The sequence below is a fragment of the Glandiceps talaboti genome, chromosome 16, assembly GCF_964340395.1.
Source record: "Glandiceps talaboti chromosome 16, keGlaTala1.1, whole genome shotgun sequence".
NCBI lineage: Eukaryota > Metazoa > Hemichordata > Enteropneusta > Spengelidae > Glandiceps > Glandiceps talaboti.
This window is the reverse complement of record NC_135564.1, coordinates 2,189,691-2,212,762: the sequence shown is the minus strand read 5'-3', so window position 1 is coordinate 2,212,762 and position 23,072 is coordinate 2,189,691. Positions and strand designations below refer to the sequence as shown.

The following is a 23,072-nucleotide window of genomic DNA, read 5'->3' as shown; positions in this document are numbered from 1 at the left end:
AAGTTGTCTGGGGTATCTCAGCAGTCACAGCAGCCATCAGAGTTGTCAGCCATGTTCTCTATTTGTCTAACTGTGCAGTCAGCTCTGCTGTAACCTAACAGTTTGCCCTAGTAACCTTATTAGGTCAGGTGGCGTTTTTGTGAAGAAACATATGCAGCCAATCCCGAGCAGATGCCCCAGCTCCACAGCCGTTTTAAGCCAGCTCCCTGCACCTGTTCCCAAAGTTCTCCATAGCATCTGTGTGTGTATCCATCCCAGCTGCATTCTATCACAGGAATCAAAACTAGTGCAGTTTTACTACACAACATTATATTCTCTAGTTTCCCCGGTTGCCATTTCATTTTTTTACCCTCGTTTTAATTTGACTCACAGTACTAAGAACATGAGAATATTTATTAATAGATTGTTTTTTTACTCATGGGGACCATTGCACCTGTTGTCATGTCTCATTGGCATTGTTGATAATACTTATGTATTATATAGTATAGCATTTCCATTTGATTAGCCATTGGTGTATCACAAAACACATAATTCGTCCCAACTACTTCAGTGCTTTATTTACTCTCTGTTATCTACAAATTTTAATATAGGAAGTTTTTGAATTGAAAGGCTTTTATATTTTTCAAAATATTTTTTTGTCAAAGGAAGTTTTTAGGTGCAAAATTTTTGAAAGTATTTTGTGTCTGATATTTTTTTTGAAAAATACAATTCAGTTATTGTAATATACAGATTAAAGGGTGCTGTTATTGAATTTGTTCATTGAATTAAATCGGCAATTCATCGTGAATTTAATGTTTCATTTTAATACTGCAACTGCATGTTTATAGGATTGGTGGGAAGGCATAATGGGAACATTATTTATAGTCAGTAGTTTTATGGGGCTTGGCATGACCAACACAAAATAATTACAAATTTGCAAATGGTGTTTTAATGGGAAATGAATTAATTCTGCTCTGGTGAGGGAAAATATGTCACAATAAAAAATGTTCCTTTGTTGAAAATTTCAACAACAAAAAAGTATCAATTATAATTGTGTGTAAATGCATACTGTCTCAATTGTGTGTCTCAAATTTAATGTCTAGATCTTTATTTGAATGATAATTATAATTTTGAATGTGAATTATCCATTATTTTGAAACGAGAAGAAAGAAGATTAGAAAGTTTTATTTTCCTTTAGGTGACAAAACTTAAAGGAGGTTAAAAAAATTCCATGAATTTTGAAATGAATTTTTCATTAAATTTAAACCAAGATGGCTACTGTAAACCGCATGTTTTGCAATATGAGTGCATATTAATATGCAAGTGTAATTAGTGTTGCTCAGTCAGAATGAGTTTTGAATAAAAGGCGTCTGTAAGAGGAAGAACAAAGGGATCTCAATATGGTTTCAAGTACAGATTGTATGGTGCTCCCTATGAAGGTTTTGTTAAGTATTGTTGGGCAGACACAAAAGGGCCATATAGTGTGCACCATTGCAACTCAAATCGTCGACTTTAATGGAGCAGCATAGATTTCATTAGTAAAGAGCCTGGGGTAGTTGCATACAACAGATGCAGAAATAGGCTTGGTCCACAAGGAATAATTATCGCACCCTGCTCCTCTGTAAACATATTGTGTCCATGCTAAAAAATATCCTGTGTGGTTTATTGCAATAAACACTTTGTTTTGTAGAGAGGGGGCTTGCTTTTCATGAGTGTGTGTTTTGAAGATGTTGAAAGTTCAGGCATTAGATGGTTTGTGATTCGTTTTTTTATTCCATAAATTAATTAAACTGAGTTGTGTTTTGTATTGTATTGTATTGTACTGAACACATGAATTGAAATGGTGAACAAAGCCATCAGTTTGATAATGTCTATGTGTATATGTTTACAAAATATTAGTCACAAAGACACCGATATTAACAAGAAATACATATTATGAAATAAAATTGTGATGAGGGACATTCCTAGTATGCCGTCATTAATTAGAAATCATTCACACTCGAATTTTTTTTGACGGTTTGCATAATTTGACTCAATCAAATAAATTGAATTATGTATAAAGTAGAACGCTTGTTAATGGATACAATTTGGCTATTAATAATGTTTGTTTGTTTTCCACATTGATAGTGATCACGGGGAAAGTTGTTATGTTGAATATGCTGTGATTTCAATAACATGTTTCTATCTGTCATACATCAATGGAAGTGATAGAAATTAATAGTTAGCTGTCAGGAAAAAAATGGCAAAATAATGAGGAAGTTTTGAATGGGTATAGTGTATAATTGGCCTCTATTTCTCTCATTTGTTATGAAGCTGCCATAGAGAATTACGGACAGGTGTTAGTGCATTCCCTTGTGGAATGAATGCCGTGGTGAATATGAATATGAACCTTGTCAGAAACTAACTAACAGACAGTCCTTGTAGTTTAAACACCCTATTCAGAGTTATACTCTGGAGCATTCCATTTTCACAAAATAGGGATGTTCACCTTGGTACAACCAAAGAATTTCATCAAAGGTACATGAATAATACGTCATTCCAGTGTTCTCTATTTGAGTAATCTGCAGAGAGCTCAAATAGTGTGGAAAAAAATTGATGAATTTTGTGACAAAAGATTGTGATTTAGTGGAAAGATGTGTTACCACACTAGGTCTGTATGAGAATACTAACAAGTGATTTTCATGTGCTGAATTTAAGGGAGGGGGAAGGGGAGGGTGTGTGTTATATGGTTGGACCCAGGGTTTGTATAGAATTGACATTGATTATGGATTAGATATATATGCTGGAAACAGCTGCAAATTATGCTTTGATTAAGGAAGGAATGATTTTCAACAGAAATGTGTGAGCATATGGCACAGGAAAAGATCGTGCATAGAGGCAACACATTATTCAACAAGTTTGTGTCAGATGAGAATTGATTAATAGAAAATCTACCAATCTCTCACCGGTCAGAATTGACAATTACAAAAAAGATAGTGGATTTGAGACTAGTAATAGTATGCAAATTACTATATAGTGGAAGGGGTGGCGAATCCAAGAAATAGGGATTTGGAATTTTCGTTCTATTTATAAGCGTCAAGGGACCAAACCAAAATGAGCGAGAAGCAAAGCCTTCAATTTAATTTAATTTTGAAATGATTTGACAAAGGATTTGTGGTTGTTTATGGATATAGCAAGAACCTTTTAGGTGGATATAAATGATTGATTGAGCGATTTTTGATAAAAATCGACAGATTCTATTCCAAAAGTATTTGCTAAAGCGTGGCAGCAATTCTGTTGTATTGTTGAAATATGTTTTGGAAAGAATTCTGAAGAAGTAAACAAGTGTAAACATTGTTCTAGCAGTGTTTCAGAATTCAGAATTGTGATTTTTGTGGGATCTGTACCTAAACAATGTATGTATTCAGTGGGAGATATTGTAGCTTGTTGGTGACATAATGACACATCAAGTCGGTGGTTAGAGTGATCAGTCGCAGCGATGAATGATAATCAATGTAACTGTAAACGATGTGTCCAATGTATAAATTGTAAACAATGTCCAATTTTGCAGTGATCCTTTTCATAGACAAATAGTTGTTGTTTTCAAGGAACTTCGAGGAAAATGCATTTTACGCACAACATCATTTCAGAGTTTTCAAGTTCAGTTGCAACCGTTGGCACAACTGAATATTGACAAATTTGGACTTGAATATGACTTACATTTATTGGGTAATTTTCGTTTTAAAAATCAAGTATACTTTCACAAGATTGACATTACCTGAGAAAGAATTCCACATTTGAACAAAAATTGGTAATTTGATTGAAATTGTGAAATGTATGTATTCTAAGCTTTTACTTTGAAAAGATAGAAATATCAGCTGTTAACGAATGAAAAGTAAAGAAATTAGAATTTGACAAAATAATATTTGATAATCTTCAAAGTAGCAAGTCACTAAATAAATATTCAACAACAAAAAAGTACTTAAGAGTCCGTGAACATTGAATCTCGCAGAAAAAAAAGTAATTAGTATGTTGAAATTACTAGTAAACTTGATAGTGATAATGATTTGACGACACTAGTTTTACAGTACCATCAATTGATGAAGTCATGTTGAAATCCACTTATTTATATCGACATGTTTCACACTACCTATCTGTTTTTAATACATCTAGTCAATTCACAGTTTTGATTTCTCAAATCTAATTCCATATCAGTTTCCGTACCAATTGGTATTCTGCAGACCTGCTTATTATTCTTCATACAGTCAGTACTCTGTGCCAGGGACTTCCCTTCCAGAATACAAAAAAAGTGACAAGTGCTTTTCACATGTAAATTAGTCTTCATGCTGTCTAATAGTGTGTTCATATTAGCCACGATAACGCAGTTGACAATGCTCGCTGCATACAAATTGCAGTTTACAGGCTTAGTTCTCTCAGTTGAGTAGTGGGGGTGGAGAGCGCCCCCTAGTGGCAGCATGTGACTTGGTGCCACTGAATAGTTCGAAAGTGTAATTCAAACTTGATTGATATGCAAGTAGTTTTACTAGTATCTTTTCTGAATTAAAATGATGTTAGACATCATGAAAAAAACATGAATAAGCCTGGATTGCCAGTAGCAATTTGCCTTTATTCACAGTATCATACAAAATATCTCAATTTAATTTGTTGACGTGGATATCGTACTCTCAGTTTGTTGGCATTCTCCTATCAGAATTATGAGTGTTATGTTTTGACTGAAGCTTAATGGGACCATACTTCATGTATGTCGTGTTGTTTCAATTTCTACATATTGAGGTATTTGTTTGACTGTCTCTCTCTGTGTACATATGTCTATGTCTGTGTATGTATGTGTGTATGTATGTATGTATGTATGTATGTGTGTGTGTGTATGTATGTGTGTGTGTGTGTGTGTGTGTGTGTGTGTGTGTGTGTGTGTGTGTATGTGTGTGTGTAAGTTGGCTCTGTCAGACTTCTTTAATGCTTATCACTATTCTGATCCTCTTTGTTAATTTGACTTTGTAGGGAAACCCATGGAAAAGTCTTATCAGATGCCTTATTCATCAATGTCCAGGGAACCTGGAATGCCACCAAGTCAGGTAAGACAAAATGTAAGGAAATTCTTCTGTTTTCTCACTCACTCACTCACTCACTCACTCACTCACTCACTCACTCACTCACTCACTCACTCACTCACTCACTCACTCACTCACTCACTCACTCACTCACTCACTCACTCACTCACTCACTCACTCACTCACTCACTCACTCACTCACTCAATTTAATGTATGGATACAAGAAACCTACAAATAATGAAGTCTTGTGATATCAACATCTTTGGTGTATTTTCCCATCAATATTTGCTTGATTCTTAAATTTATAACAATGGTGTAAATTATACAGTTAGCATCAAACTATATTTAGTAGATAAAGTCTTATATGCTTCATTGGAAGACAGTGTTGTCCTTGTACATATTAGAAGTAGGGTTTTTTGATAAAGTTAGGAAAGACAACAGATAGCAATGTTTTACTAAGGTTTAGGATGATGGCTAAAAGTAAAAGAGGAAAAAGTGGCATGGTTTCACCCTACCAGTACTGCCACCCCCCCCCCCCCCCCACTTTACCAGTATTGCCATCCCCCACTTTACCACTACTGCCATCCCCACCCTACCAGTACTGCCATCCCCCACCCTACCAGTACTGCCACCCCACCCTACCAGTACTGCCACCCCCACCCTACCAGTACTGCCCAATTCCCATAACAAAAATCCCATAAAAATACTTGATTGTCAAATCTGTGTATGTTATGGATATTATGTCTTTTTGTAAACTGTTCTTGCTGTGGTCAAACATTTTTTATTCTGGATAGTCCCATCATTTACCAGACTATTTTGTAATCGTGGACTAAAATTGTTGACAGGCTGTGAACTCTTCCTTGACAAAGTGTGAGTGGAATACAGTCAAGTGACATCATTTGAAGGTTCTATTATTCCAATATTTTATGCTGAAATCGTCAAGAGAATTAGATATTTTAGATTATTAATTATGAAAGGACAGATAAGAATAAATGATATTGAATTATTCAAAAATGAATTTTGATGTTTTTCAAGTAATCAGACATTTCTTTTTAAAATTGGACAGATTTCTGCTCATTCTCATTCAGTTTCACACCCTAGCTTTTGTTTTTATTATATTTTCATCAAATTCTCATGAAAATAATAAACTCAACGATAGGCGTGAAAAAAATTCCCTTGACATTTCAAACTTGTAGGAACTTCCAAAGATAATATTTTTTCATCTCACTGAGCACCTTTTATCAATGTTTCCATATTTGCTTTATGATGAAGATGGCACATGACATGTTTCCATGGTAACCATAGATAAAATCAAATCAACAAATGAGCTTGATAAATTCAATTTTTCAGTTATCATGCGTTCGGCAGACATGCATTCGATACACAATCTGATTCAGTTGCCAATTCATTTCCAACAACAAAAGAATCGAAATGGGACCGTGATTCCATAAATTAAAAGGGTGAATCTGAAAATTGCTGGAATTATGAAACTGATGAAAAAGTAATCAAAAAGTTGTCTGTGTGAAATAGGGTCAGGAGAAGATGTCACTGGAGTTTAAATTAGTGATTCAATACATTGTTAGTCATGCCCAATCAACCAGCAAACAAAGGACACTTCCTTTATCACTTTTAGGGACTTCAAATTTGTATATATGCATCCTTCAAAACATGAGTGTCTGGCAAACAAAGGGACTTCATTAAGTACCTCAATGTGAAGGGTTAAAGGGTCGGCAGTAGTCCTATGTGAAATCTTTTATTCTAACTGTATTTTTTCAGAAACAAAATTAGTAGATAATTTTCTGTCTAGATTTTGAGAACCTACATTTAATAAACTATTAATGTGAAAATTAACCATCCCATATACAGTCATTGATTTTTAAAAAATAGAAATTCTCTTTATTGAGACTTTTCAGGATTTCCACAACAGTGAAGCGCATGACTTACACTTTACATGTGATATCTGTAAATTTCTGTACTGAAAATAAGTTGAACATTTTCCGTATGTAGACTTTATTAGGGCTGAAATAAAAAGTAAGCTTGCCTTGACATTTATTGTAGGTTTGAAACATATTGATACATCTGTTGTGAATGTTGTCGTGTTTTGATTAATTGAAATCAAATACAACAAAAGCCATGTAAAGAAAATAATATTTCCAAAGCTTAGTAATATGACGATATGGCTGCGTCATCTCTTTGTTTTGTATGTATGAATCATCGAATTTTAACCACAACTGGGAACAGGACAGGCAACATTGCTGTCAACTCCTACTAGACAAAAAAAAATATTTTGAATAATAAAGATAGTTTCTAACATGCTTGTTTATCCATTTTTAATAAAAAAAAATTTCCCAAAGAGAAATGGAATATTATAATGAACTAATAACACTAACAACAAAAATAGTGATAGTTTAACAGAATGACTTGATTAAAGTTTACAGAAAATTTGTCTATTTTGTATAATTTTCCACCATATTGAATTCATTTTAGATTGGAATAGATGAGACTACAGCAGTGTGTTACTTCCAAATGAAAATTTAATTTAGTTTATAAGATTTTATGATAATAGAAATACGATAAAAAGTACAATAGCTGAACTGAATGGTGACTGATGGGAGTGTTGAGTAAATGTTCATATTTTGAAGACTTTTAATCATATTGAATTTATGTATGAAGAAAGAGAGTACAGTGTTTTACTGCCAAATGAAATTGATAGAGAATATGAATACAATTTGCTGTCATTTATTTCGTAAGATTTTACGATAAATGAATAAAGGTGATGAAAACGAGTTGATTTAAATTCAGTGCGGTGAACAAACAACTCACAATGCAGAGCACATTGTCTGGAAGCTTAAGGGTTGTCTTTATCAACCATAGTTAACTTTCCCAAGACTGTCTTCAGGATATTTAACATGGAAAATGGTCCCCAGTTACTGCAGGTTTTTGCAAATGTCAACGCAATGTTAAGTCAGAATGAATCGCTGTAGTGTAGCTGAGGGGATGAAACAGTGGATTGCTGGTTCTGAAATCTCAAAGCCATTGGCATCAATTTCTAAGTCGTCACCCCTATGGTTTTTAGCTGAAGAGCTAAACAAAAAATGAACAGATTTTGTTCAATTTCTGTTAATCTTTAATAAGCTGAGGTTTCATGCATCATATATGGATTTGTGTGGAGCGTATATGCTTGCATGTGTTTTCAAAATACTTCTCGAAATGACCCATTAAAAACTATTCAAATTTTGTAGATTTTAGAATATAATTTTACATTCTAGCTATCAGTTCACCTGTTACATCTACATGTACTAGGTGAGTTTCCATTGGTTGATGTACAGGTGTAAATGATTTTATCATTCTGTCATGGTGTAGAATTGTGCAAGCTATGAGCTGATTTTCTGTATAGATGACAAAGTGAATCAAAATTAGTGAATAAACTATTGAGTAAAAGCAACTTGATCACAATATATAAAAAGAGTGAACAAAACTAAGGTGTCATTTGAATCATTTTTTGTCCATTCAAATTATTTGGTTAGATATCAAAAATATTTTATAATAACTTTTATGTCCGTTCTGGTACTTCCTCAAGTTAATCATAATTTTGTCAGAAAATATGAAATGAAATGATATGATATGTTGGTATGATATACATAGCCTATCAAAGAATACTCTAATGAAATGATAAAACAGATCGGGATAATGATACGACCAGTCTTGTGATTGTTTATCATTCCGTGTGATCAGATTATGTGGATAGATTGACATCACAATTCTGGGAATTCAGAAATAATAGACATGACCAAGGTGGCAGTCTGTTTATTTGGTCTTTTCTAACTTTATGACAAGTATTTTTTGTTCTTGTGAAAAGTTGACATTTACATATTACAATTTTTTGTGTTCTCATCTCTGAATTATGGATTGTAACAGATCTAGACACATATAAAAATATAGAATTTTTGTGTTGAATTTTGACTACACTGAAATGACGTGTAGAAATATCCAAAATTTTGGTTTTGAAAGTGTTGTCTTGAAAATCTTTGTCTATCAAGGTTTAAAGTCATTGTTTCATAGAATAAAAGACCAAAAGATGGGTCCGTGTAGCGTTGTCTTGTTGGTCAATCTCTCTATGCTACCAAATCTTTTGATGAGATCAGTCACTGGAGAGTCATAAATTACAAACAAACAGGTATGCTCTCATCTCATGTGAAAAGTGCAAACCTATTCAGATGAATTAACTATATCAGCTTGATTTAGGAATTTTCAACTAATTTCTTATGATATTTTCATCGATTCATTTTACAGAAAAATGAAACCATTACCTCCTAGATAAATGTAAATGGCCTAGTTTCACCAGTAAGGGCAAGGGATGGTATTTGAGTTGATTGCAGTATGTTCCGAAATATTGTGTAAATTTTTGTACTGTTTCAAAATGTACTTATATAGTGTTTTTCATATTTTTTATATTTGGGGAATGAAATTAAGGAATGAAAAAAATTGTCAATACCAAAATAAATACAGGTATTGTGTGAAATTTATGAAAATGTCAAAAAAGTTGTGACTTTGCACTTATGCTCGGAAAGTGCCATCAAGTGTCATTGAAAGTATGCAATGAAAATCTAGTGATGAAAGTTGGATTTTAAATATTTCATATCTGTCTTTGTCAGTGTTCCACCTAATTTTCATAGTTAAAAAATAGAAGAAGAAAAAAAAAACCCCCTCGTATCGTGGAAATCTGAGGTAGTTTTTTCCTTCCATTATCATTAAATTTACGAATAATTAAGTTTCATAAATTATGACAAGAGAGGTTTAATTAGAATTCAAGTCATTGAAGCGTTTTACTATGATTGTACAATTTATCTTTTTCTGTTTTGACCTCCAAGAAAAAGGGTTCTTTGCGAGACCACCTGTGACAAGAAGAAGAAAAAAAAACAATGGATTTTGGTTATTAAAACAAATACTGTGAAACAATGGAACAAAACAACGTACAGAAAGTAATATACTAAGTCTGAACGAGAAATATTTTTGATGTATGTGAGGAGCACCAGTTGTGCAGAGAGAGATTGGTGGAAAAATTATTACCAATGTAACAGATGGCTGGAGATGAAAATGAGGCCACACAATTTTACTTATTTGTTTCTCATTCATCAAGTGCAGACCATTTATGCCTAATAGCTCCCGGATACTTATTAGTAATCGCATTTAATATCCAGAATTGTTAGGCCCCTTGTGCTTGACAAAAGGCGTCAGTTATGACGAAGACTTTAAATATCACGACATTTAAGTAATAATTTAATGACAATTCATTTTGCGGAGAGTAAACATTGAGTTGAATGAGAGTTGCAGTATTCATCTGCCAGTCATGCACTACGAGTGCTGAATTTAAAAATTGTGTTTTCAGCTGTTGAGAAATATAGTACCAATAAAAAACCTTTTCAATGGTCACACACTTGAAATCCAAGAGGTTGGAGGAAATGCTGAAGTAAAAATGACTTTGTATCGCTTAATAATTTCTAGCTGTATATACACACAAAATAATGTGTACAAATCTCATCCCTCTACCAATACATTAATCAATTTAACAGCAATTCCATTGTGAAATTAATACATTTCATGTCGGTGTTTTTATAAATATGTTTGTAATTTTCAAATTGAAAAGCAATATTCTGAAATTTCTGGTCAAGAGGAAAGAATGAGTGGGCAGATTAAATTTGTCGTTTTATTTGAGATTTTAAAGGTTAAATCACCTTGTATTCATTCAACTGAAAAAAGAATATTAATTCTCTGTAACTAAGAAAAAACCTTGAATAGCTATGAAGGGACAAAATAAAACTTCATTACATGAAGGTTGGTGAGCTACAAACGCAGCAAAATACAGAATCTAAAATAAGGATGAAAAAATTCCACATTTTGATGATTTTCTACATATATCACTAAAAGAGAAAAATTTCACAACCGTGGACAACAGCGTAGGTTTGAATTACATCAGTTTCATTCCATGCTTTGATTTATTATGAAATATTGAATTTGGTCGTTTAGTTGTGAAAAGGATTAAAATCTGGGAGGTTGGTCACGTAAAACAGAGATAATCCTATACATATGCATATTAAGTATAGTGAGTGGTATCGTCACTGGGGTAGTATAGTGGTTGTAGTTAGTAGTCTATCGATACGTGAAGGAAGTCTGAAAAACAATCCAAATTCCTGAATGGTAGCGTCTGCGTAACCAAATATTACATGAAGATTGATGTCCTGTGAGTAGTAGTATAGTTGCTCAAGTTTTGATTTGAGGGTCAAACTATATTTGTTGTATGTTTCATTACTGAAATATACACAGCCCATGCACATATGATACATGTGTATGTACACATGTATATATGAATCTACCTAGACTCGGATATGTTGGGAGAGTGCTAAACTTAATAATTGCCATGGTGATCCTTTTCAGGATCCAAAAACAGTAGTTTTGTGTTTTGTATTAAGTTCAGGGTGTACTCTACATGACTGGAAGTGTTAATTGTGAGAGAATGTCTGCGACATACTATATACTGACATACTATAGATTTGTAATGCTCTGTTATAAGAGGTAATGTTATTGTATTTGTAGAATTGGTGATTTCCTATGAAATTATAGTTATTTAATTTCATTGTCTTCTTCCTAAAAGTAAAATGTAACATCATAATATTATTGCCTACATAGTATTCTAATACAGAACTGTAATTTTCAGTTGAAATTTAGAAGTAAGCTTTCAGAATTTTTAGATAACTTTCTGTAGTTATTTTGGTATTATCATATTTGTGCTGATGTCTGATGGAGGCTCTCTAAGCCTATTGATATGTTGTTGACTTACAGTAATCTGTGGTGACGTACCAGTGTGTGATATTCCTCTACATTGTACTATTGGGTGACTCGCTAAAAAAAATCCGTTTTAATCATCGTCACCCATAACAATGAAAATCTATCTTTTGTTGATGGGCTTATTGGTTAATTTGGATGTGTTGGTGTGGCTGTCATATAATAATAATAATTATGTTGTTGTTGTTATTGTTGTTGTTGTTGTTGTTGTTGTTGTTGTTGTTGTTGTTGTTGGTTGTATGATGATGATGATGATGATGATGATGATGATGATGACAATGACGATGACGATGATGATAATGATAATAACAACATCGAGAGTGATTGCATCAACAACAAGGACAGAATCATTAGTGTTGAGATAGGAATTCTTGTACAGCAGGTGTGTTGATGTACCAGCTATCTAGAAATATAACTTTTTTGTTAAAGGCAGCCTAGACAGGTGTTAAAATGTGAATAGGATCTTTAATACTACTAGACCAAAGTAAACATACCCTGAAGGTAAAATCATTCAATTTCAAGTCTGGAATTCAGGACTTTTAAAACGATTGCAAAGCAATGTACATGGTTTAGTGGAAGTTTAATGATAACTTGTGGACTATCCAAAATACAAGAAGTGACACAAAAGAAGTGTTCGTTAATCAATGATAGTTTTTATTTGGGAGGCTGTATAGTATATATCGTTCTGGAAAGAAACATCATTTTAAAGATTAATGTGTTTTTTTCGAAGGCTCTATGATTTACAAATGTATGATGTCAAGTTGGAAAGAAGTATTCTATACAAATAAAAGATCAGACGACAAAGTGCTTTTAGCAATATCTATATAATGAATGAATGAATGAATGAATGAAAGTTTGTTCGTAATTTGCAATTGATTGATATTCAAGTCATTTTCATAGATTCAGTGGGTTTTTTGGGGAGGCTTTTTGGTATGCCTCCCCCCAAAAAACGGACAAGAATTTTTGTAAAAGAGTAAGACAACAGGTGAAAGTAGAAAATTCAGTGATATGTAAGATTTTGAAAGTAGAAAAGATTTGTATTCAACTCACCTTGATAGATGTGATGTTGAAGGAAGTAGCAATATTACAGTATGAGAAAGAGTAATTATTGAGATATTGCTTGATAGAAAAGTTACACTTATTTCCCTCTTGAGAGGAAATGACAGACATTCATGCTTCATAGATACAAGAGATGCAACATCTCTGGTTGCCAGGACACCAAATAACTTGGAGTGAGATGTAGCAGAGACTCCCGAGTCAATAGCTGTGGCTCAGATGTTTAAAGTTTGTCGCTATTCAGACCTGATGAGATCAAATGTAGAGATGAATGCAACTCAATTGGTCAAATCCCCAGCAAGATATACAGCTCATCAAAGCGATATAAACGCAGAGGAAATTGTTCTACCTATTCATCACCAAGTTTTTTTTTTATTGAGGATCTTTGCCGTCTTGCAGTGTTTACGCTGTTGGTTAAGAGATCATTTTCCAATTTGCAGAGCCATCAATTAATGGTTCTCGATTAATATTATCCACACAGCAAATCATTTGTCATAGATAGTGAAGGGTTTTTCAGATTCATTTGCAATTGGGCAAGTGAAACCGCTTCAATTGAAAGAAGGGTCGCTAGATGATGTGTGATGTATACACGACATTAAACTGTTGCTTCGTCGTGTGAAATGAGACACACGCTACATTGGTAACACTTTACCATTGGTATACACAGTGTATGTCCAATCCTGTTATTGGCATTTGGCATCTGATCCGTACTATTTGTGTGCTTCATGGCGATGTTTCATAATCTACTATGGCTGTGTCCGCGGATCTACTATTACGTGCCAGTAAGAGTGTACTTCTCGTTTCTCTTGTTTTGTCTTTCTTCATCATAGCACATTACATTTTTCGGTATATCTAAAGTTGCATAGTTCCTATATTTCATTTGTATTTTCCTTTTGCAGCACTACTGAATTGAATGCAGAACAATCATGTTTAAAGAATGTTCAAGTACTCTCTCTCTCTCTCTCTCTCTCTCTCTCTCTCTCTCTCTCTCTCTCTCTCTCTCTCTCTCTCTCTCTCTCTCTCTCTCTCTCTCTCTCTCTCTCTCTCTCTCTCTCTCTCTGTCTGTCTCTCTCTCCCCCTCTCTCTGTCTGTCTGTCTCTGTCTCTCACTCCCTCTCCCGTTTCCTCTGTCTCTCTGTCTCTCTCTGTCTGTCTGTCTGTCTGTCTGTCTCTCTCTCTCTCTCTCTCTCGCATTTGATGGATGATAGTTTGGGTGTTTAATTAAGAATTTATTCAAGGAAAAGATATTCTTTTTATATTTTTTTCAAACAAATTTCTGAAAATTATATTGCTAGATAATATTAACAGGTATACAGAAGACTTAGATATTGAAATGGACTGATGATGTGGCATGATAAAATTTATAATTCTAAATATATATCTTAACTATTACCATCTACATTGGTTTGTGGTAAAGTTAACTTCACCTGGTATATAATTACAGTTGTGGACAGGATTTTAGCAGGATTTATATTGACATGAACAAAGCTAAAATACTTGTATTTCAAATAGACAGACTATTTTAGTGGTCATACCAGCATATTCGGGACAAAACTGGTTCGAGTCACAATTATAGTCTAAATGTAGATGTATTTATACCATCCAAAACACTCTATGTGAAAGTTCAGTACCAAAGAGGAATGTGTAGCTTCTCGCTTCATGAAATTCAGAGTTTCAGAGGGTACTGGTATGATAATTTACTACCAGAAAAACAACAACAACTTTTTCACCAATGTAACGGGTATGTTCCATGTTTGTAAATAATGTCTTGCTAATTTTAAAATGATTACTCCATTGATATTCAGGTTTTGTTTAGTGTGACGTGACAAATCGTAAGAAATGGTAGTTTGAGCTATTGTACATATGGCAACGTGATATTCATCATGTGTTAATGTTTGCCCGTCCGATAACAGTTTAATGTGGTATATTTTATCTCAAAGCAAGATGTGCCAATCAATACACATTTCTGATTCAAATATTTAGAAGTTTCCTAATTTATTCTTCAAGTTCAAACTCAGTTTTTGATGTTTAGGAAATATCTGTAGAATGTAGTGTTTATAGAGATTACAGTATTAGTTAGTGTTTAGTGTGAAAGGAAATCGTAATATTTGATATGAACTGATCACATAATTTTATTGGAATAGCCATAACTAAACAAAAGGAGCTAGACTGTAGCTATTCTGTCAGTATTTATAAACCTGCAGTATCCAGCATAGTTTTGTTTTGGCCTATTTTAGACAGACCCTTTTGATCTGTCATCACCAGATCATATGAAAGCATTAAATCACAGGAACTGTGGCAGGCCGGCCCCTTTCATCCATCTTACAGTGTCACGAGTGTAATGGCAGTATTCATGTTAGCAGTATATTGTTACCTATCGCCCCAACCCTTGTAGTAAAGCAATGTTTATTTATAGCATCGGCTAATATTTCACGTTTGTGGATATCAGTTGATCGTTTATATTACACCATGTTTATTGCAGAAATGTTTTTTTCTTTTTTGAAGTGGGATGTGCCTGGTATGGTATTTGTAAGGGAATCTAGTGCAATGTTGAGGGGAAAGAGAGAGAAGAATTCTACATTTGTAGCATATGCTCAGATACCAGTCAAAGAGAAATCACTTTTTTGTCAAGCTAGTCTGATTTAAAAAAACATAATAGTAACATGAACAGATTAGCTTATTAAATTATTAGTGTGTGTATATGTATGTGTGTGCGTGTGTGTGTGTGTGTGTGTGTGTGTGCGTGTGCGTGCATGAAGTATGCATGCATGATTGAATGCTGATTGAATGTATGTATGTGTGTATGGTGTTTGCATGCATGCATGCATGATTGAATGTGTGATTGTGTGTGTGTGTGTGTGTGTGTGTGTGTGTGTGTGTGTGTGTGTGGTGTGCATATACATGATTGAATGCGTGTGTGTGATGCGTGCGTGCATGCATGATTGAATGAGTGATTGTGTGTGTGTGTGTGGTGCATGCATGTACATGATTGAATGTGTGTGTATGTGCAGTGTGTACGTGTGTGCAGTGCATGTGTGCATGGTTAAATGCGTGAGTGAATGTGTGTGTGTGTGTGTGTGTGTGTGTGTGTGTGTGTGTTGGTTGAAATTTGAGTACACATGAAGAGACCAGTTAAATCTAAAAGATTGTCTAAAATTCATTATTTTATTCCATGGTAGTTATCATAATAATGATGACATAAACCAGTGAGTATCTATACTGTACAGTAAAATAGTCTGTTAAAGATTCCTAAATTTGGACAATCTGAGATTTTATATATATATATATATATATATATTGTAAACACATGTTGGCTTTTATATACATATAGATCTATGTAACAACTGTTAAAGTCGATGTCTTTTATATTTAATAAATGTTGTCATATTGATATCCACTGCTATTTATGTTTTGGTTTGTTTATATTAAAACAGAAATATAAAAACAGACTTGACCAGAATAAACCACTACTGTCTGCGATTTTGCAGTTAGATGATATATAAATTATTTATTCATCCATACTTGTAGACACCAAGGGTGTTCTGAATTTATTTTCACTTCATAGTATCCTCAGAAATTTATTTTGATTTTGGATCTATAATGTCTGATAAGTTATAATATTGTATGTGAGAGATGATACAATATGAGGCATGTCAATCAGGCAACCCCCCCCCCCCCCTCCCCTCCACCCTCCCCAGTGTCACCACTCATTTAAATATAAACTAAATGCAAACATTATGGTACGAGATTTTGCATTCAAAAACTGAAGACAGCTGTATGTAGTGTTTTAGTGTAATATTACAATTTAATGTAGATTGACAACATGCAGATTTATTGTATCAATTAAGTTAATCCCAGATGTTAAAATGCAAATTTAGTCAGATGTATAATATACATACTAAGTTTTGACTCCAGGTGTAAAGATGTAAATTATTTCAGTAATATAATATACATCATATGATGGGAAAATATAAGAAAGATAGAATATATACAGAATTTAGATTTTGTAAATTGTAACACGAAAACTGACTCTAGACGCAGACTATTTGAGTAAATTGAGGGAAACATGCTGGCAAAACTGTACGTTGTCGTGCCAGAGTACTACTCAGAGCTTAACATGTATTTAGATACTGAAGGAAAAGTGCCGCTTATAATACCAGATTGTTTGTGATGAATTAAGCACTAACTCATACAGGATTTAATAAGAAGGCTATCTGTGAAGATCTGTGTGTTATCGTAAACAGAGAACATGGCACTAGAGACACAGTATATGATTACAGCCATGTAGAGACTTGGTGATATGAAAATCCTTGTTCATGTACATGTAGTGATATGAGATAAAAGTGATAGGCATCTATCCTCTCTCTCTCTCTCTGTGTTAGCTGTAATGTTGATATATGTAAACTATGGTGATTTAACCGACTATTCTCTTTTCCCCTACATATAGCCTGGAATGTCATCTATGGGTAGTGAAATGCCATTGTCAAGTCCAAACTCACTGTCACCCCAAGGCAAAAGAGGTTCTCCCTACCCCTATGGTTATAATAGTAGTGCTCGTCGCCCGTTAGTGCCTGAATCATCAAGAATACCTGGTAAGTAAACCAAGTATTGACTACTGTCGTACTTTACTTTAAACCAGTAAGGTATCATAGTGTAGTAGAAATGTATGAATGTGGTGTGGGAGGCAGGTAAGCATTGGTTTGCATTGTCTGTTTGTATATGTATGCATGCACATGTATATGTATGTGTGCACATGTATGACTAAGAACGTTAATGTTATGAACATGAATGAGTGTGTGTGTGTGTGTGTGTGTGTGTGAAAGGAAGGAGGTTGGGAGGGGAGGTAGAAGGAGAGGGAGGGAGAGAAAGAGAGATGGATACATTTGCATATGTAAAGTTAGAATTATAGTTGCGAGAGTGACGTGTGTATGAAGACTTACAGATTTCTGAGAACAGTTGCGGTGAGAAGAATACAATAAAGTATGAATATGGGGGAGTAGTTTAAGGACTGAAGTTACAACCTGCAAGGAAGAGAACAAATACTAAAAAGCCACTAGACTCTTCATGTTCACCCTCCAACAATAATAATCAACTGTAGTTGTGGTTAAATGATTAGGCAAATTTAGATGTGTAAGAAGAGAAGGGTTTGATAGATGTGAAGAGTCAGGTTTCTTGCTTTAAGCCAAAGGCACTGAGACTAATATCAGTCCAACCCTGATGTGGAAAATTAAACCATGAACTCAGAGAAGACAGATTGTCAAACAGATTTAGGGCATCACTTTGAAAGGGATAATGTTGAGGATATTAAATCATTATTATGAAATGAGTGATAAATAACTTAAAAGAAAAAGTTTGTTGACATGTCCTGTGGTCTTTTGTGGTAAAAACAAGTGTAGGATTGGTTGTGCTTGTTCAAGAAGTAGTGAAAAAAAGGGAGGCAGACAGACAGACAGACAGACAGACAAACAGGCAGACAGACAGACAGACAGACAGACAGGCAGGCAGACAGGCAGACAGACAGGCAGGCAGACAGACAGGCAGGCAGACAGACGGACAGACAGACTGACTGACACAAACAGGAAGGCAGACAGACAGGCAGACAAACAGGCAGGCAGGCAGGCAGACAGACACAGACAGACAGACAGACAGACAGACAGACAGACAGACACAGGCAAACACATGCACATAGTCAGTCAGTCAGTCATTCAGAGAGACAGGCAGGGAGGCAGGTAGACAGACACAGACAGACAGGCAGGCAGGGTAGCATCAGTCAGACTGACAAACAGACAGACAGACAGAGACAGGCTGGCAGGCAGGTAGACAGAGACAGACAGAGCAAGAATGAAAATGTGATAAAGAGTGACATCAGACAGACAGACAGACAGACAGACAGACAGACAGACAGATTTACCCCCATCCCACCCCAAAATGAAAATATGAGTACAAAATGTTTCAGTGTACATGCTGGAAGATAGCTTGAGTGGAAGGGAAAGGATTGCTACTATGTATTATTGCATGCGTAAAGTAGTTTTGAGAATGAGGATGGAAAGATGAACAGACTGACAGAGACAGACAGAGTTACTGAGACCCACCCCACCCAAAGAATTGACATGGCCAAAGATGAGAGTCTCAGCACTGTAGTTTCTGTATAGCAGAATATAGACTCATGATTCTTCTTGCTATGTTGTGTAACTATTAGAAATTTCATCTTGCTGTTCTCTGGTCAGTGCATATTTTGTGTAGTGCCAATTTACGGTAGCAAAAAATGATGTGTAGACCAATGGTTTTTACATGTACAGAGCAACAGTTCTTTACAAAAAAAACTTCAGGAAAATATTTTCAACAAATTTGCATGGATGTCAACAACTTTGGTGACTTCTTTCTTCACCAGCCATCTTTGTTGATTGTAGGAAGTGAAGTGTGAAAAAATAGTACAATTTGAAAGTACAAATGTAGCTAAGGATTAGTAGAGATTGTTAGTCTTCCTTGAGTTAAATCTAAGTCTACCATGCTGTGGTCATTTCACAGAAAAATGAGAAATGTAACTCCAATTTGCATTAAAAAGTTTTAAATTTCATATCTACTTTAGTGTGATTTAAGATATGCTATAACTTTTAGCAAGAAAGAAATGTTCACTGATTTAACTTGTAAAAGAAAAAAATTGAAAGTATTCAGTAGTTACGTTTTTAAAAACTAATTTGTACATAAATAAAATGCACTGAACTCAACAATGCACCAAGTTTATTCTCTAGGATGCTAATGTAGACTAAAAGTGTGCAGAATTTTGTAGTAGGGACAAAATATCCAGGTTTATATAGATGTATCCAGGGTTAGGTACTAAGGGTATTATTCTGTTATTCTGAACAGCAGTGAACTAATTTGATTGGCCATTTCGGAGATATCTTTGTCATTTAATACCTGAAGTGGCTATTGTTGGCAATTGCACAACATATACAAAAAAGGGGGAAAAAGTACAAATATTAAACTCAACAGTGATAATACATTTAGAGTATGGCCACAGACAGTAAGAATTGTACCAGTAGCTCTTCAGTAGCTTCCCATCTTTTCAGGATCGCTAATTACTTGTTATGTGTATAAACTCATATATTTGATGTGAATCAATCACGCTGGAAAAGTTTGCCTTGGCAGAAAATATCTGTTAAAAAGAGAGCTATTGCTGCAAGTAAATCACGTAAATGTTAAATTGTTTGTAATCGGACTTATCAGGTGTGTTCAATTGAGAAGGTAAATATTGGAATGGGGCTCTGTGTTTGCTATTTTCACATTTGTAAACTGATGAGGAATCAAAATTGAAAATCTTCAACCTGCATTTGCTAAAACACATTTTGATACGTTTACGTCAGTTTGCATAGTAAATGTGTTTTGTAGCAGGCAGTGTACGTGAAGAGCAGTACGCTGTGGTGTATTTGTCTCAGATCGGAAATGAAGAAAGATTAGGTGCATAATAGGGTGTCACAAAATATATATATCAAGTTTATAGTTTTTTAGAGAAAGAGAATGACAAAGTGTGATGTGTTTGAGGGTTTGGTAATACTTTCTGCTTAGGATTTAATCTTTTTACTGTTTAGTCCACGGGAAACGAGAATGGAAGCAATGGGCAAAATGAGAGAGAAGACTAGTCATAAAACTAATTACTTTGAAATCATATTATGTGATTAACATTGATCACGCAGATGGTATCCTTTCTTGTGATGTGGTAAAGAGGCATTAAATGCCAAGTTGCCAGGCTTCTAAGTAGCCGTAAGTACAACTTTGGCTATCTCATGACAGCAAGTGGTGTAACACAGATTTGAACAATTTGATGCAATCATTTCCATAACTATCAAAGATCAAAATTTGTCTTTCTTTTTTTCTCTTCCATTTCCACTATTAATAAAAGCACAAAGTATGATGATTTGTTTTGGTTTTTATTTCCATTTAATTGTTTAATAAAGTGTGCAATTTGTAGAATTTTGAATTATGAAAAAATAAATATAGATTGTTTTCTTGATTTGGTAATTTTAGATTAAATAATACATAAATGATAATTCGAAATACATTTTTGAATTTTTTTGTTTGTTTTCTTTTCATTTTGTTTAATTTTCTCTCTCCTAAATTTACTTATCCTTTCTTAAATACATAGTAGTTTGTAAAAATTGAAAAGAAATTTAAGTAATTTCTAAAATTTGCCTTGTACCAAAAATGTGACTTTAGCAACTTGGTGCTGACACGGTTGCTTTGGTGAACATTCAGTTTAGAACAGAAAAATAACAGGGATTAAAAACTGTGTCAAAATATATGAATTGTTAAATCTTGTAGATGTTACATAATTTAATGATAGGGATCGAAGGAAATTGTTTGAATTTTAAACAAAAGGGAAAGAAAAATTAATTTCATAGTGGCAACAGGAAAGATGATAATGAAGTAGTTTATTGTAGGAGAGAAGTGGAATTGTAAGAGTGACATGAGTGAGTTGTTTTGAATCGGAAAAGATGACTGTGAGTCACAACTCCTGATGATGAAATCTGAAGATGCCGCAATTAAATATGACAAGGGAAAATCTGATAAAAACATTTTGGTGTGTGTAACCTGGCACCATTATGATTGCGTACTGCTCCTTTTGTGGATCATATAATTGCCATTTCCGATGAAGCAGTCGCACAATTTCTGCCACTTTGCTACACAGTATCTTTTCTGGACGATTCCAATCAGTGCAGCCTATTCACGACGAGCTCTAATTAAGTCAGCTCGATTGTGCTCGTTAGGATTGCAGAGTCCCTTTGACAATGCCAGATTGCCTGAAGGGAGCTTTATGCACTGGGAACTCATAAACTGCGGCTCGCGTTTCACAAAGGTATCAGATAACTTACTTTAGATGGCATAGTAAGGCTTTACCAGCATAATCCAACTTAAAAGAAACATTTTTGTCAGTTTAATACCATGCTAGAAATCGGCAGGCTTCCCAAGGATATTAGAGCACTTCTACTTGCACACTTCGACTCTCATTCAAGCGTGATTTTCCGTTTGCTCTTAAAGAAATCAGTGGCAAATAAATCCAGACCAGCTAATTTTCAAATGAAACCAAATTATCTGAAATTGTAGAATTTTGAGTACGGCAGAGTTTGGAATGCTTAAAGGATAAGATTACCGAACCATTTCACACAAAGTTTTGTGAAAAAAGGATATTTTGTAAAGTGAGCAATTTGAGCTTTGATTGCAATACAGGATGGTATTATAAGACCAAGTTTCGTTATTTAATATGCAAACTTTAAGTACTTTATCAGGCTTCTAGGTAGAAACATCAGCACAGGTGTGCTACTTGTATTTAAATCTCAAAGTCACATGAGAAGAAGAAATATGAAATATGAAAATCTCTGTACTGTCAGCAAGTTGGAGTCACATACAAAATATCTAAGCCATCATTCAGACTTCAAGTATGGCAGAATATGAATACCGAACAGTTTGTCCTAATGCATAAAATAAAATAAAATTTGGTTGTGTTCCAAACGAGAAAACAATACCCAGTTTTTAATGTCCATATTTAGCATGTCAACTTCCTAGAGCTAGACAAGTTTTACTTATTTCATAAAAAAAAGTATAGAATTTGTGAATTTTCAATATTTTACCCCTTCAGATACAGAATGAAGCCACATGGAATATATATTGTAGTCAAGTGGATATGTGTGTGTGTGTGTGTGTGTGTGTGTGTGTGTGTGTGTGTGCGCGCGCGTGCATGCGTGCATGCGTGTGTGCGTGCGTGTGTGTGTGTGTGTGTGTGTGCGTGTGTGTGCATGCATGTTTGGATGTTTGTGAATGCACATGTATGCACATGTATTTCTGTATGCACATGCTTATGGTTATGTGTATGTGTATGTGTATGTGGGTATTTTAGTATGTGCATGTAGAGAGGAAGTGATTTGGAATATGGATATATGTGTTGTCATTTCTGTACTGAAGGTCAAATAAGGATACCATCACAGCATATGTTTTAGAAGTGTAGAAATACAGCTTGTTTGGGATAATGCAGGTGGTGTGATACCATGGAATGCAGGTGGTACTGACATGTACACACATACACCTGCTGTAGATATTGATACAAATCCTATACACTATACAGTTTTTCTACAGTGCCATCATATCAGT

The 23,072-nt window shown here is 34.4% G+C and overlaps 1 protein-coding gene across 14 annotated transcripts in view; it reads left to right on the top strand.

The window, feature by feature from the left end:
* LOC144447311 (transcription factor 12-like) overlaps window positions 1–23,072 on the top strand; it is a 154,180-nt gene that overhangs the window by 78,437 nt on the left and 52,671 nt on the right. For 11 of the 14 annotated variants that reach the window (XR_013482013.1, XM_078137258.1, XM_078137257.1 and 8 more), the window contains 2 exons: window positions 4,981–5,066; window positions 17,377–17,521. Coding sequence is in view for 13 of the 14 variants with exons in the window: in XM_078137258.1 (XP_077993384.1) it covers window positions 4,981–5,066; window positions 17,377–17,521 (231 nt within the window). In the remaining variant the exon portion in view is untranslated. Of the gene's footprint in view, window positions 1–4,980; window positions 5,067–11,141; window positions 11,273–17,376; window positions 17,522–23,072 lie in introns of those variants that run through there. The other 3 variants (XM_078137252.1, XM_078137254.1, XM_078137262.1) reach the window with 2 other exon arrangements.